We start from the raw sequence: 17,981 nt of genomic DNA on the forward strand, positions 1-17,981 counted from the left end.
TCCAGCAGAAAAAAAAATATCCAAAGATGCCATTTTAAATTGTAAAGAAATCTGAGTTTTTGAAACTAACGAAGACAGCAAAAGTAAGTGAATGATTTTAATTATTTAACCAGACGTGTTTACTGCTCCAAAATATCTTAAATATTCTCAAAATAAGATATATTGTGTTCAAAGGGGAAAAAAAAGTTTTTGTTTTTTACCCAGACATTTAAAAAGAGTATATATTAGAGCATTAATCAAAATAACGTGAAACCGTAAAATTTTTATGCAAGTTTATCATACCGTCAGAATGTTATACCGGCCCATGCCTAATCTCAGCATTACTGTCCACTTCTTGTTGAGTTCCACTGCTGAAACATTCCCTGGCAAACAATAAAAGTATTATTTAAAGATTCAAAATTAAGATATAAAATAAATATTCCTGGATGTACTGACCTAAATTGGGTAGATGGAATTATTGCAATTACTAAACTTAATAATGATCATTATGATGTGAACAGGCGACACGGTGGCTCAGTGGTTAGCACTGTCGCCTCACTGCAAGAAGGTTCCTATGTCAGTTGGCGTTTCTGTGTGGAGTTTGCATGTTCTCCCCATGTTTGGCGTGGGTTTCCTCGGGGAAATAAATAAAAAATGTTAGAAACCTGTAACCATTGACTTCCATAGTAGGAAAACCAGATACTATGAAAGTCAGTGGTTGCAGGGTTTTAATTTTGTGCTCATAATAAAAAGACTTTTGGGTAATCTATTTCTTTATTTACATAATAATTTGTTACAATATAATATTATAAATAAAAGTATAATAACAACAGTAATAATATTAACAATGATGATTATAATTAATACCACCATTACTACTACTCAAACTACTATAATTATTCCATCTGCAATAAAGGCCAAGTATTGTGTCTGGACTCTGGACCAGCGGGGCAACATGTTTCGGAAATTATACCAAAGTCAGCGATCTGGAGGTGTTATAGATTGTACCAAAAAGCTGAGGACCGGAGGGGAATTAGGGGACTTTCCCGGGACAAATAACAAAACGGGAGATGGGTGTGAAGTAAGGGAGACTCCCAGGAAAAACGGGAGTGTTGGCAGGTATGGTCGCCACAGCGGAATGAACTGCTAACTTATCCACCAAATGTTTTACGCACCGGATACCCTTCCACCTGCAACCCTTCACTGGCAAACACCCATACACTCTCATTCACACACATACACTACAGACAATCTAGCTTACCCAATTAGCGCATGTCTTTGGACTTTTGGGGGAAACCGGAGCACCCAGACGAAACCCACTCGAACACGGGGAGAACATGCAAACTCCACACACAATTTGGGTGTACTAGTTTCTGGACCGTTATCATTACTTATTTTGTTAGATAAGCTCCAGATTTGGCTTCAGTACTGACTAATCTAATGTATATGCACAAATACAATATTGTACATCTTCCTATAGAAAATATGAATTATAGATTTATGAGGGCCGTACTTATATTTATATATGCTGAGCTCTGTGTATATATATATATATATATATATATATATATATATATATATATATATATATCCTGACATGAGGTTTACTTTTCTGGGAAATTCCATGTTAAGGAACAGTAATAGTCTTTGAAAGAGCATTTTCTGTCCTTCATTCACCTCACAGCAGCTGATAGGTGGAGCTGCCTTATAACTCCACCGATAACTGAGTCCACTGTTACTAAACCTGGCTTTTTAAAGGTTTATAACAACTGTAAACGCGTTGTCAAGTTTTACTAATGTCAACCCAGCCTCAAGGAACCTATACTTTAAAACACTCCTCAAAATAACGAATGTAAGTCAGTAGCCTATATTATTTGCTGAGTAAGTCATGGGAACAAATAAACCTCCCAACAATTGAATGACTGGTTAAAAGGTGGAGTTAAGAGTGAAAGGGTTTGTCTTGCCTTTTTTGTTGTCGTGAGATGTGACAGAAACGGGTAATGTTGCAAACAAAATTTACAAATGGTTAAGGATTAGGTTTTGGCGTCAGCTCCAGGACTCAGAATGTTTACCGCGCAAACAACCGCGAAAATATGCTGGCCTCATCGTTCCAGCACAGAGGAGTCATTGTAGGAGCTCCACCTGCCGGTGGATTGAGAAACTCCAAGGTGCACTTTGCACACGAAAACGGGCTTTTAGATGGAGAGCGGGTTCAAAAACGCACGACATCGCATATAAGAAGCATTTTATGTGTCAGAAAACATACAATACAGGTTTTAAAGTCATTTAAAGTAATTATTTGGTTATTAATTATATAAGCTCCACAGTATCATAAATGACACCCAAAGACAAGCTTAGTGAGTGTTTGTTAGCTAGATCCAGATTTACCTGTCAGAACATAAGTATATACATACATGTTAATCAGTTACACCAGGAAAGTCAGATCGCCTGCTGATCATTTTGCTTGTGTGGCCCAGAACTTCAACAAGGAGGAGTCAAGAGTTGAGTCGGAGAATACCATTGGTTTGTTAGAGTGACGTTCAAGGAGCGCTCTCTCTGGCGGCCACAGCGCGTCACTGCAGCGCCAGCAGCGGCTCAGGGCCCGGGGGTCCTGCTGGACTGAAGACCAAACCAGCTCACCTAAGAGCCCGAGAGACCCCAAAACCAAAAAGACTCACCCAACTCACAAATGAAGAGCTTCTTTTAGTAAACACAGGTGAGAGAGCAATTTTAAATCCAAAATCTGTTGGAGAATAACGTTATTGACCTGCTTAAATATTTACTTCAGGACATTAAAGGGGCAGTTCACCAAAAAAATTACAATTCTGTTATCATTTACTTAGCCTTTACTTGTTTAAAACTGTATTTCTGTTGGACACAAAAGAAGATATTTTGAAGAAAGCTGTACCACTGGCTTGCATAGTAAAGTAAATAAGATTAAAATCACTTGAGAGTGAGTAAATGAGTTATTTTTCATTTTCGGTTGAATAATCCCTTTAAGCTTGGTCAAGTTTGGTTCATCCCAATTAATGATGTTAAAACAACAACAAAATTGTAAATAACAGAAAAAAATCAATGAGGTCATACAAATTATGTTATGTTTAATTGAATCTGTTGAGGAGTTTACGTCTCATTTGAATTTAAATGTTATTTTCTCATTATAAAGATGTCGAGTGAATGCACTCTCGATGTCTAAATGAATATAAACATTTCATAAAATAGTTTTGTAAAAAGCTGCAACATTTATTGCCCATATTCACTGAGGAATAACTAAAAAATCAATTTTCAAAGAGGGTGAACGTATTCATGTCGGGCACTGCATGTTAGGCACATTAGTATACTGCGTGAAATTTAATATCAAGTGTTTACATCAGGGCTGGCCAATATATTGTTTCGGCGACATGGTGGCACAATGGGTAGCACGCTCGCCTCTCAGCAAGAAGGTCGCTGGTTCGAGCCTCAACTGGGTCAGTTGGCATTTCTGTGTGGAGTTTGCATGTTCTCCTCATGTTCGTGTGGGTTTCCTCCGGGTGCTCCGGTTTCCCCCACAAGTCCAAAGACATGCGCTAAAGGTGAATTGGGTAGGCTAAATTGTGCGTGAGTGTGTGTGGATGTTTCCCAGTGATGGGTTGCAGCTGGAAGGGCATCCGCTGCATAGAACATGCGCTGGAAAAGTTGGCAGTTCATTCCGCTGTGGCGACCCCAGACTAAAAAAAAAAAAAAAAGGACTAAGCCGAAAAGAAAATGAATGAATAGATAATTTCAGCATTGATCATTCATCATCATTGATCAATCATTCGCAATGAGTATATATGCAATGTTAAGTCTGGATTATAATTGATCATTTCGCAAGTGTTTCTTTAAGGCTTGTGACTGTCTGAGGATTTTAAAAGCATTTAGGCGCAAGAAATTGTACCATCTAAATTTGACAAATAATAATTAATTTCATTGAATGGTTTAAAAAACAAAGACTGCAGTATTATTTTAAAATTAATTATTCAATTACTGTATACCTGAATACAATTCGACGACTCAGAAAACAATAAAAAGCTGTCTATTTAATTTGTTTATTTTTCTTTATTTAATTTATCTATGCTTGTAGATTGTTTATGTTTTATGCGTTTGCCTACAAAATCATCCCAATTGCAATCTCCAAATAGTTCTAGTGAAATTGTATTCATATTGCAATATATAATCGCACAATAAATAAATATCGCTATGTTAAACTTTTCCAATATCATGCAGCGCAAGTTTTTTTTTTTAAATGCCAAGTATTTCCTATAGTATTTCCTTATATTTTATTTTTATAAAGGTCTGGCAGTTGAAATGCATGAGTACATGTCTTAGAGAATATAAAAGGCTGACAACCGGGCTGTATTAAAACCTTTACTTACACATGGTACATCCAACAAAACAGATTCTGAATTAATGACAATAAAGCAAAAAGAAAGATTTTTTTTTTCTCTTTCTCCACACTCCGTACAGTCAATCATTTCCACAACTGCTGGAGACAGATTTCAAAACTAGACAAGAAAAATGAAGAGGGAAGGTTGAGGAGAGGGGGAAAAGACCCCAAATAACATAACAGTTTACACTAATACATCAGGATACACAAAGATGTAAAGCATAAGAAAAGAGCAGTCAGAAAACATACTGAGAAGCAATATTTTTGTCGTTTTTTTTTCTTTTGGTGGGAGTAAATTAAGAAAACTTTCAAGTCCGTAATCTCAGACTCCCAAAAACAATCACCATTTTCATCGGCCTACCCACTTTAAAGTACAAAATCATCCATTGAGTAGCCCTCCTTCATCTGTACATCAATCCAATACGTTCCTATTTAAATGAAATCGCACAAGAACATGTCCATGTCACATTTCACCACAAAACCAACAACGAAATATTTTTGACAAAAGTTCACTTCAGTAATGCACTCTGACATTTACTTAGTCAATCAAATTAATCTAAATAGTAATCTCCATTACTGTAGCTCAACGATTTCAATTTGAATCAGGATAAATAAAAACACTCTGCATAAAAAGTGAAAATGGGCACCTAATGAGATTTTACTTTGCAGTGAAGTATGACTTGGACACATTCTTAAGGCGTTTACATGACAGCTCTGAGATAAAAATGGGAATGTTTTTCATTCCACCCATTTTCAAAATGTTTCACTACAAAAACAACCCTTCACGTTGATCAATATCTGGTTATGTCTCTTGGTGAAGAAACAAACACCTGCGGAGTTCTCTAGTCTGCCACTGTTGTCCTGGTTGTACAAGCTACATGACACGACTACTTTATTTTACACAAATGACGTCATTTTCAAAAGTGTGCACTTTGAAAAGAGTTTCCCACCCCCAAATTAAGGTGGTGTTTGACGGGATAGTCACCTAAAAATGAAAATTGTCATTATTCACCCTTCACTTTTCACCTGCTGAACACAAATTAAGACAGTGGAGAATGTTGGAAACTTTGAGCTCCACAGTATTTGATTTTATTACTATGGATATCAACTTTGTGGTTAACAGAAAAAAGAAACTCAAAGGTTTAGAACCACCTGAATAGGAGTAAATGTTCATTTTTGGGTGGACTATCCCTTTAAATCAGGGGTGCCCAAGAAGTTTAGCTCCAACCTGCTTCAACATAACTACCAGGAAGTTTCTAGAACACCTAGTACGAACTTGATTAGCTGGTTCAAGGGTGTCTAATTTGGTTGAAGCTAAACTCTGCCAGACACCGACCCTCCAGGACTGACGGCGTTAAAATTAACTGGCTAAATGAATAAACAATAAAAGAAATCTCTCATTTTTAGCCAACAGCGGTGTCATGTAAACATACGTTTTGTGTAATTCACCTGTGTGAACCCTCCTGACCTTCTTCCCTCCTATCTTACGCAGATCTGTCTTTACTCGAGCAAACATTCGCTGATAAACCACAAACGAAGTTCAACGTCAATCAGCTCTCAGACTGTAACGTGCATATTAACCACTTCATTCTCAGGCGGAGATTAATTTCAGTTTGCACTGTGCATATTTCAGAGCGCCACTCGGCTTCAAATACACAAACAGGAGGGCTTTTCCCCAACATGTGTGACAAAAATTGCAGCAACAAGGCCTTAGGAAAAAAAATGCACCAACAGAACCCTCTGAATCTCTCTCTCTTTGTCTCTCAGCTGGGTATAAATAGTTGCATTAGGGGTTCTGTTAAGTGATCATCACAGTACACAGTCGACCAGTAGGGGTTAGTTAGAAACTCTCCTGTCGCACCTGTTTGGCAGTGCTGAATTAGTTCAGGTGCATTACGGATAACTGAAGCGTTACGGTCTGCTGTAACAAAACTGAAAATGGTACAAAAAAACCTGCGCAAGGCTTATATATATATTTTGTTCATTTCAATGAATGCTTTGCAACCCTAAACTAACTGAGAACTGTTAAAATGTGAGATTATGAAAGAGTTGAGAGGGTGGGGGAATAAATCCTGGACCCCAAAAGAGCTTACAGCGTATGTTTTTAGTAATATGTAGTCAAGCGTAAGTCGATTATGGCAAACAGCAATCAAGTAATAGGAGACTGGGGCCATTGCACTCCATTTCAAGGAAATACAGTGAAGCGATTCACCACATGATAACTTTTGTATGCATCTTTCACATAGACAGGACGCACACGCACACACATACCCAAATACACCTCCCCCGTAGGCTGACTGACAACTCTGGCAACACTCGAGTCGCCCACGTGAAAACACAAGCATACAGTGCACAATCAAATGACCTTCCCGCTGTTCCGGTATCGAGCAGACCATCATCACCACCTGAATTAGCCTCAATTCCTGGATTTATGAAAACGGTGTGGACAAGCATGCAAGAACTCTTAGAGGAAGCTAAACTACTAGGAAGCCAAATTTACTGGACCAGGGTCAGTTGTTAATCACATAAAAAAGACCACTGGCCCTACCAAAAACACATGGGGAACAATAGTCACAAAGTGGAAGTCTAGATTCAGTCATATGTCAATGGCTAGCTTTACAGAATACAGTACAACCTATCAATCCTGTGAACCATCTTACATGATGTACTGCACGATTATACTGGAAAATTAAGCACCTTACAGATGTAAAAAAAAAAAACACTTCAGAGAGCAATATCTGCATATAGCTGGATACAACAATTGATCATCATGTAGAAGATGGTGTATTAAACAAGAAATTGGCATATCAAATTCAAGCTTATTGGAGAAATTGCATATTTTCACCACAGCTGTGCGTGTCTATTTTGGTGTCAACATTTGTGTCTAACTGTTGTCATTTTTAGCACCAAAACAGGTGGAACCACTCAATTCATTCTTCCCTATAAAACCTTCAAATACTGAGTATTTGATTTCAAGTCTCTGCCTAAAAGTACTTGGTTTGAGCCACAAAAACCAATGGGCATATAAAACAACGGTTTCCACCATTAACACTGGTGCATTTGCTGGATCTTGTTCAATGGCCTGAATTCTCTCCCTGATGCATGTTCTCGATCATTCTCGCATAAATGCATAGATGTGATGGATGCTGGTTTTGACACTTCGATCTTTCACACAGAACACACAACTCGCACATAGCCCTGCACCCTCCTTTCCTGCTGAATAAGACAGATGACCGTAGTTTTGAAGGAGGCGACCTGAACAGATGGAATGTAGAAGATGACTCTAGACTGACACATTAAGGTTGCGATACATTACATTATCTAGAACTTTTCAGATAGTTACACAAAAACTGTGCATCATAAACCAAATCAAATTATCCAAACAAAAACAAATTGCACACACACTTGTGCCACAAAATGATGCGTTTTAAGATTGGCTCAAAATGTCAACCAGGTCTTGATATTCAAAGACTTCTGTGCCAATCAAACACCAATTTTCCATGCAGTCAGTCAACTTGGACAACAAAATCTGCAGACTGTCTTTCTAATTCAGCAACAAGCATAGACTCCTCTAATCTAAACTGTAGATAGCCAAAATTAGGCAAAGTCATGTAATGTATCCCAGCCTCTACACCAAATCAAGATCACTTTTGTGGTTTTAATACGCCAAAGTTAGTACCAGTTAATTCCATAGGAGCCTGATGACAATCACAAATGAAAATAGGCCTGCTACACCGAAGACATGGAAAGGGCAAGAGTGGTTGGACATACTTCACAGCACACACACAGTTTATAAATATTTGTCTATTGGGGGGTATGGTGTGGTTCCCATTGTGTGGATTTGGTTCCCACTTGAACAATTGGTGAAAGAAAAATGCATCAAAGGAACTTGTGGGAATAATGAAACGGCAAAGGTATAAGGTCCTCTAGAAGTTACAGAAACCAATACCAACACATTTGCTCATTTAAAAACAACACAAAAATAACAAGGTCATTCCTCCTATTGCCACCAAAAAAAGCAGGATTTTCCTGCGAGATTTAATCTGTGCCTTTAGGCCCTCCATGGATCATGATCAAAAATTCATGTCCAACAAAACCTAAATACATTTATTCACAAATGTAAAACCCCGGCCTGCATTTCATATGGGCCAGATGCAGCAGGCCAAGAATTTCCAATGCCATTTATAAATTGGACTCATTTCATGAGTACAGTACAAAGTAGGATTTCAAAATAAAAATCCCAAAGATAGCATGTTAGCAGTTTTCCACAGTCAAACACAAAGGGTCAGGCCTGCCACGACTTGATTCGTACCAGCCAAAGGGCTTGCCGGATTCTCACTCCAGTCACACATGCACTGTAAATTCAGCCGAAGGGCTGTCTAACTGCAGTGACCCCAAAAACAAAACAAAAGAAAAAAGTACAGTTCGTGCATTCAGAGTAACATAGAAACCAAAACGACACACTGAGATCTCTAGAATCAATACGAGAGTTCTAAAACTGGAAGCTGAAGTCTTTAAAACAAAGCTTATGATTTAGACCCTCCAGGGAATTCGAAAAAATAAGATCTCTCTGGACAGCTCATACGGTGTAAAACGTTACATGGAAAACATCTCTTTTTTTTTTTTCAGACAGCTTAAGAGTCTTTTTTGTGGCTGTACTGGTTTGAAGGTGCGGCAGGGAGAATGTGGAGGAGAGGATTGTAGAGGGGAAGGTGTTATTGGGAAGTGAGACACAGTAAAGCCCCAGAGTCCAGGGGGTACTGCGATACCCTGGTGCAAACCGGATTGAACTGGATCGAGACTGGTCCAGGTTAGGTCAGCTGATGAGGCGCTTCAAGCATTTCCATTAAGAAAGTGTCGATTGGGGTGTCTCCAATCAGCTTGAAAAAGAACAGGTGCTCCAGGCACTTGAGGCCAATGGAGCGCAATGCTGGCAACCGGAGAAGGAGCTTGGCAAACCTGAAAACAGAGCCAGATGTGGAGAAACTGCATTCAGCTACAATAACAGCAGAACATTTCAGTAAAACAGTAACTGCCCACTTTCCACCAGGATTTATCCTATAAAGAGTATAATAGATTAGTTCTTCTGTCATTTAGTTGCTACTTGGGTTTCTCATATATATTTATATCTGCAGCATTGGCTATATTAATGGCAACACTCGTACTAAGTATTCAATATATAATTCACAATCATAACTGTTTCTAAATCATTCGTTGTACAAAAAAAAAACATAAATAACAATGAACTAGGGTTTCAAAAAGGAGAAAAAAAACATGTATTGTACCTTCCCTGCTGGTCAGGATATCTCTGTTTACAATAGGCCTCCAGCGATGCATAGACCTTCTCTCTCAGTAACTCCACTTCACTTGGGCTTGACAATCCTTTTGCATCTGCACATAAGATGAAAAGCAGCCATCATGCATCATGAATACGCAAACATTTTGCAGATCAGCAAGAATCTTGTATAACAATAAAGTGGAATGTGGAAGCATAAGAATTTAAGACTTGTAGAATTGTAGTGTTTTACTTGTGTCTTGATCTAAATATAGACTGATTCACAACTGCATACTTATAAACACGCATATAAAAGTATACAAGAATAGGAGTAAAAATTTGGTTCAACTTTGACTGCTGTAAAGTCTGTCGTTAAATTCTTAATTTCAATGTCAAGACCAGGAAAACTAAATAATTCACATACTCCATAATTTGACTTCTCAACGAGGGAGATTATGGTTCTGTTGCATTTACAGAAATATGGTTTGCTTAGTCAGGACGTGTTATTTGGTTTAAAAATAAATCATATAAAAACATCCAACATTGCATTATTATTTTTATTGAAGTTAAAATACTACAATACTAAAAGTACCAGATACAATAACTGGCCATACATTGATTAAAAACATTTTAGTTTTAAAACAATAAACAAAACCAATCAGTGATGCACCAAAATAAAAATTACATACAAAAATCAACAATTTAAGACAATCTGGCCTAAAATGGCTTGAAATTGCCACTGTTTAAGTTTCTTACATATAACACATATTTAAAAAACACAGTTCATTCAATAATCTATGAAACTAAAGAATTTTAAACAATAGTGCAAAATGCTGCACTTTAGATTTGTTATGTGAACACAAAATGGTTGCTAAACAGTGTCAGCAGAGAAGTTATTTTAACATCTCTGTTCAGGTCAATGCTTCTGGCCCTGAACTAAAAATAGCTGGTTTCAGGCAAAATTTTGACATGCAAACACTTTCAGCAGAACCCTAAAGCGAACTAACACAAATCACACTCTCTTGCCTTCTCAACACAACAATCCTAACAATCGAATAAAAACAAAAAGACAACAGTAAATAAACTAACATTCAATTCAAGTTTATTTGTATAGCGCTTTTTCCAATAATTATAGTTTCAAAGCAACTTTACAAAAGGTGCACGTTACTGCAATACAATCAAAATCACGCAATACAATCAAAATCACGACAAATCTTATCACGATAATTTTTTCATATCAGTTGATATCAATAATTATCACGATAAATGTCAAATCGTTATATCTATCAATTTTAAAGGATTTTCAGCAGGTCAATCGCTTTTTGCAGCTGATTTAACACATTTTGTGAAATTCTTTATCTGTTTTTACTGTTTAGGTTTTTAACAACCAAAGACATTACCCAACAAGTTATTGTATACATCAGAAAATAATATTAAACAGGTTTGAAACAAGAAAAGGTGATGCTGACAGAATGTTCAGTTTTGGGTGAACTGTCCTTTTAACAGCGAGTATGGTGAATTTAGGGTGAAATATCCTTTAATGTATTTTATTTAGCGATTACTTGATCTTTTGATTGTCAATAACCCTTAATTGATAGACCTTATCGATGACAAATTAAGCATGGACATTTAAAGGTTAAGTTATGCTTTGCGCTGTGAGACGCGTCCACGCATTACATAATCAAGCGTGTGCAGTTTACCTTATCTTATGGAGTCACTCTCTTGACATTGTATGTTGCGGAATGCATAAAAGCCTGTTATGAACAGATCTCGGTTATATCCGAATGTGTTTTAACCAATTTTATCTGAAAGACTGGCACGAATAGGCCTATGCAGATTTTCATTTTAAAAACCGCGCATCACGGCCGACATGCGGGGAGCATCTCCATTCACACAATGAGTTTCTGAGTTCTCTCATCCTTCAGACTGAGTTTATTCTTCCGAAGTAATCTAATAATACTATCAGTGCTGCGAATAGTTTGTAAAGACTGTCCTGGGTCATTCTAGCCGCTTGATTAAATAAATTAAATTCAAACTGTGAAAACAGTTTAATGGATTGTTTTGGCGCTACAGCATACACTATAGCAGACTTGTTTTGAAGCGCTTCACTTCAGAGATTATTCATTCTATTCTTGTTTATGTTGTAGATAACTGACCAACAAAATAAATACATAAAAATTTAAGATACAATTATACAAAACGAAATTCGTTGCAAAAAGATACGTTTTCAAACAAAAATAAATAAAAGTGCATATATTTTTGTTTGTGCCCATCTTACACAACTGTGCAGGTAGATGAGGTTTCGCTCCATGGAAAATAAGGATTTAATTAATGATCTAATGCTGTTGCAAACGTTTGTCATTTATTTGCTGCATTTTTAATATGTCATTATTTTAAAGATTTTGTCTTGAGCATTTGATTTCTCCTTGGTGATGATGTACTTTAAATATCTGAAGACTGGCTATTTTACCGTCGATGAGGGACAATAGTGGTACAGATGTCAAAGAAAATATCTTAATATTATCCAGAAGTGCAGGCTGCAAAATGCCTGCGCAGCCTTATGCATAGTGTTAACATTATCAAGCAATTATCGAACTGTCATTATTGTTTTATCGGAAAAAAAAAAATATATAGTGATAATTTTCATTCTTGAATTATCGCCCAGCCCTATTAGTTACTAAAACTTTATTAGTTACAAATAACTTTAACATAGTAACCTGCTGTTATATAGTATATAGGTGATGTCTATATGTACATGTTCAATGAAGTGTATTTGGGTATGTGTCGTCTTCAATGGAAATATGCAACTGAATAAAAAAAAGCAAGTGTTTGGGAGCAAAATACATATTTTACAATGGCTAATAAGAACAAATATAAATGAAATATTTACGAAAATGGGATCTGACCTGGGTTGAACAAGATGATGGCTCTGAGGCATCCCAGCTCTGTTTTATCCATCTGCATGTCCCTCATTTTGCTCACCAGCTCAGTCAGCACCCTGATGCCATTTAAATGAGGGCAGGAAAGAGCGAGGGATGCCAAGCAGGAAGGGAAAGTCAGGAGGGGGGATAAATAAAAAAATAGATGATTCACGTTAATATCTTAAATACAACGCATTAGGCAACAGAAAAAGCTCAATGGAGCCTTTTCAGAGCCACATTTCAAAATACACAAAACAAAATCACAATTTAACACAACAGACTCCAGAATTTGCCTTAAAAGCATAACAAAACAAGCAGAAATGCAAATGAAAAAATAAAAACATATAGCATGCCATGTAAAACATCAGTCATTCCTGTTAACACTGTGAGTACAAGCAAGCAGTCACACAGACAAGGTCAGTTTACCTGCCCCAAACAGCCCCAGACATATAACTATATCCAAAATAAACTGTCTCAAGCTACAGGCTTTTCCTGACTGCTGCTGTTTTTTTTGTTTATGGCGTGTGGCGGAGTGTCATTACCTGTCGAATATGGCCCCAACCTCTGCATTGTGCGCACTCTCCCTGTGTGTTCAATCACAACGTGTTATTCAAATGTCATTATACATTTCACTGTTATATAATGTCTCCCCGCTCCAGAAAGGCCCAGGCAGAGACGTTAAAGACTCCACAATGTGTTGGCGGTAGGCCCAGTTCAAAGAGTAACAAGCTACAGGCTCTTGTTGAAAGGGAAGGCAGACGGGCTCATGGGGCGGCAGCAGCGAAGCTTGAAAATGAGAATTCCCAGCACAGAACAAACACAACATAACATGAAGGGGGAAATATAAATAAAAATCAGGATCAAACACCAGGGCTCAACAATAACGATGGATGCTTTTAGAATTTATTCATGTAAATGCAATATTTATTCAAACATTTATTTTTGAGCAGTGTTGTTTACAAACTCGGATGTAAATTTGTAAGCAATAATAATAATAATAATAATAATAATAAACAATAAAAAATTAAGCATCACTTATAATAAAGTTAATATAATAAATGTGCATTTCAATTTTCAATTATTTTCGGCAATTACAAAATTTCTAATTATTATTATTATTTTTTTTTTTAAATGTTAACATTTTTTTACTATAAAAAATGGTTTTCATTTCAGATTTCTACCAGTGAAAATCTTGGAATAAAATAAAAATGTGTGTTTTAATGCCATATCAGTAGCATTGGCTTTAATCATGGCAACACTTGTAGTAAACATTTACTATATAATTTACAATCATGACTTTCTTAATCTTTCATTGTACAAAACAAATTACAAACAACATTGTCAAAAAAAATATATAGCTAATTTCAATTTGATCAATAACACTCTAAAATTCTTCCAGAATAGGGTTGCAACGATTAACCGATTTCACTACTAAGCGTGCTTTAATTCATCACGGTTAATTAATCGTAGAAGCTTCTCAACACGTTTCTGCACGCAACAAAACTGCTGCAACTTAAAGTTACGCCAACTGTGGGCTAGTTTGAAGTTCTGAGGTTGTACATGGAAACTAATACCCACCCACACTGGATTAAAGGTGCAGTAGGTGATTGAACCATTTTTTGTTGTGCTGGTTGAAAGTCTCTTGACAATCCAATAGTAATGATTAAAGTAAATGATCTAAATGTATTTATATGTATTTTTATATTCAGGACATATAAAAAAATATTCGTCCAATTAAAATTTATCAGGCAAACAATTCCCATAATTCTGATAAGTAGCCCAAACTGTCTGTCAACAAATGCAGATCTGTACATCTGCGCATCTGTTCACGCAGATCCGCTGTTTGCATGCGTACCGCGTTCATAAAAACAAATGCTGAATCAAATCTTTTTAAAACTCTGAATCAATGTTGGAGTTACTTTTGCACATTGGAGGAATGATGACGCCATGGCTGAAGTATTTCTTTTAGACAGGTAATGTTATGTTTTAAAACTACTTTAGTCACGCAAAGCTTATGTAGATTTTGTTGTCTTACGAATGGGTTATATGCACGGAAGTGTCGTTCAGAAATATTGCACATTATGACAAGTTTTGCTTGCTACACAACTGAAAACGTGCTAGAAAAAATAAAATTTTTTTGTTCGGAATTGTAGTATTATAAAGTACTGTACAATTTTTAAACCGGCGAATGACATGATCTGGTGGGTTGTCTACGGTCATCTTTACGGTGCGCGTTCATGATTTCAGGAGACGTGGCTTTGGACGGCAGGGGAGGGACTTCCTTTCAAAGATACTATGCTAAAGAATAGTATTTCAGATCACCTACTGCACCTTTAACTATGGCTGAAGCAGTTCACAGAGATCGTCGTTTTTGCTTAAGTTTGTTATTTACAATGGAGAATATTAAGATCAACGCGCCAACGCACTCCAGGTGCACCCAGTTGAACGAATGTTGCAAGCGCACCACGAGTCACGTGACAAGAAAAGGCCCGCTCAGCTTTATACTTTATATGGAATATACACGATATATAAAATATTTTTTTAAAAATACAAAATGAAAGACCAAACATTTTGTAATATAGTTGATCAAAAGACAAGAGGTTCAGCGGCCTTTGACTTAATTTGTTCTCTTTAAAAGGGAAATACTTAGCTAATATGTAGCTTAAGGTTTACATTAGTCAAATACAATTTTTTTATACAATTTTTTTTATTTATTCTTATTATTATTTATTTATTTATTCATTGTTCTGTCATTTATTTTCAGTGTAAAATTAATCTGTTTAATTAATTCACTTAAGTCTAAAGAGAAATGGACTGTTTCTTTTTAGTATTATTTTGCCGAGCAGCAATAAATAACACTTTAGAAAATCACATGAAAACTTATATTTCAAACTTGTAGTGATTTGAAATAATGAATGGATAATAATCGTGATAACGTGATTATTCCTCAAATCGTTGCATCCCTACTCCAGAAGACACTTTTGAACAGTTCCCTTAAAATAAATAAAAATCATTACGGTTGAGCCCAGTTTAAAACAAAAACAAATTGACTGTGGTGGAAAATAACTGCTCATTCATGTTATACATTTACGCATCATTGTTTTAGACTACAATATTAAGCAGATTATTAAAATAAAAGCACATAATATGATTCTGAAGACATAACAGATTTTGCATAGAGGGTTAAACAGCATCTAAGGCATGGGCTGATAAAGCAAAGCAGAAAGCATATGCACACACACACACATCACATGGCACCAACAGGATGACAATGAAGCGCTGCAAAACTCAGGTGAGACGGACAGTGAAGCACAAGCACGGGGAGGAGGCTCATTTCTGAAGCAGAGACATTATGACAAGATGAATGGCAACAAAAGACAACTTCATATATGAACATCACAACAAACTGTAGCACAGAACATCTAGAATGAGCTCATTTTACAAAATAACAACAGCCTGTAGCTCATTATTCCTGGATTTGCATGAGACAAAGTCCGGAAGTCTTGGGAGAAATGTATTCAATTTGTTCCTGGAAATAAACAGCTGCTGTGAGTAATAACCAGCAGACTTAAGAGTGACGTAACAAGCGTGCACTCCATTGATCATGTAAATGAGAGTGTGAGTTGAGACTATAAGCAGAGGAGAGCACTGGTGCACATATGAAGGGTTTGTATGTGTGTGTGTGTTTTGTCTGTTCGTGCAGTGTCATTCTGTGAAAGCGCACTATACAGCAGCGTCAAGACGGCAGGCTGTCAGGAGGTGTTTTTTTTTTTTTTGGGTCATGACAGGAAAATCCAACCACCTTTGCAGGCTTAAATGTGTCAAAGCAAGAATCAATGCTAGTAAGATTCAGGAGCACCACAAATCAGGGTATGACGAACGATTAATGGCCTAATCCTTTTCCAGACATAAGCATAGCAGGTGACATGCAGATCTGTACACAACTCCAACAAGGAATAGCTTCAGACATATCAATAACTGATTGTTGGACTCCAACAAAATAAAAATGTGATTATGTGCTACCATTCAAAAGCCTGAGGTCAAAAAGAAAATTCTGATGGAAATAAATGAGTATTTATTAATCAAAAAAGCATTAAACTGCTCAAAAGAGCCAGTAAATACAAATAAAATGTTTTCTTTTGAACATAGGGCTGGGCGATAAAACCGATATATCGGTTATTATAAATCGGTAAAAAATAGTTCCATATGTAGTTTCGGTATGAAGCGCTATAGTTTTCGTATGTGGCTGCTGAGCGGGTGCCTTGGAAGAAATGCCAATAAGCTTTAGGGTATAAGTTAATTTCCAATCAGGAACACGACTTGTACGTGCAAATAGGAAATGACGCACTCCAGACGCACTCGCATTTTGCTGTTAACTTACACTTAGTTGAAAACATCTCAAGTTTTCAGAATGCTGCGAGCGCACCGCAAATTATTTAACTAGAACCAATCTGCTTCACACATTGTAGGGAATATACACATTACAGTAATAACGGTAGGCTAATAACCTCAGACAAACAATTCAATTCACTTTTATTTGTATAGCACTTTTACAATGTAGATTGTGTCAAAGCAGCTTCACATAGAAGATCATAGTAAATTGAATCAGTGTCAGTTCAGTTTTCAGTGTTGAAGTTCAGTTCACAAACACAGAGCACTCAAACACTGCAGTGTTGTTTTCATTTTCTCCATAAGTAAAGCTTGTATCGGAACTGCAGCCATGGTTTGTCTGTTTGTAATCCTCTCAGAAAACAGTTGATGGTCACCTAGTTACGAGAGACGCCAAAGGAGGACGAGTGCAAAGTGCATTGTAAATGAAGGTATTTACGTGCTTGTGCTTTTCACTTGCGAGTTCTGGGTTTCGTAATTGCCTCCTCATGTCAAAACAACACACGCAAATATGAGTGCCATTTAGCAGCAGCGAGGAGACTGTAAATAAAAAAAGAATGTAAGGATGTCACCAAAGTGGCTTTTTGGTTTCTTTTCTAGTGCATCCCAGTCATTGGCTCCCTATCTGAAAGATTTTTTTAGCATAGGGAGTAATATAGTCCACTTTACAATTTGTAATGTTGCTTTAAGTATTTGAGTAATGATGGTTGGTTCCTTTACTTGAAAGCTCAGATTTGACTATCATAATTTTGTTTACAGAGTTTGAGGTTTACTGTAATAATATTATTATTCACATCTTACAGATGTTGATCTACCTTAAAGTTTGATTTGATTGTTTAGCATTTACACTTTATCATTGCACACACTTTCTAACATTTTATTTATCAAGCTTAAGAGTCTCTTTAACACTTATGTTTTTTATTATAAACATGTAAATATTATAAATATGTTATTTTGGTTTGGTTTTTTTTGTATTTGACTATTAAAACTATTTGCCTTAGTAATGTTGGTA

General features: G+C 36.5%; 1 protein-coding gene across 8 annotated transcripts in view; it reads right to left on the reverse strand.

The window, feature by feature from the left end:
* Positions 1–4,351: 4,351 nt before the first annotated feature.
* The window catches only part of rxrba (retinoid x receptor, beta a), a 31,406-nt gene continuing 17,776 nt past the window's right edge, over positions 4,352–17,981 (reverse strand). For 5 of the 8 annotated variants that reach the window (XM_056479605.1, XM_056479603.1, XM_056479602.1 and 2 more), the window contains 4 exons: positions 13,123–13,164; positions 12,566–12,657; positions 9,670–9,775; positions 4,352–9,343 (listed from right to left, as the gene is read on the reverse strand). In XM_056479605.1, the coding sequence (XP_056335580.1) occupies positions 9,196–9,343; positions 9,670–9,775; positions 12,566–12,657; positions 13,123–13,164 (388 nt within the window). In that variant the 3' untranslated portion in view covers positions 4,352–9,195. The remainder of the gene's footprint in view (positions 9,344–9,669; positions 9,776–12,565; positions 12,658–13,122; positions 13,165–17,981) is intronic. The other 3 variants (XM_056479608.1, XM_056479607.1, XM_056479604.1) reach the window with 1 other exon arrangement.

Source organism: Danio aesculapii, chromosome 19, assembly GCF_903798145.1.
Source record: "Danio aesculapii chromosome 19, fDanAes4.1, whole genome shotgun sequence".
Lineage (NCBI taxonomy): Eukaryota > Metazoa > Chordata > Actinopteri > Cypriniformes > Danionidae > Danio > Danio aesculapii.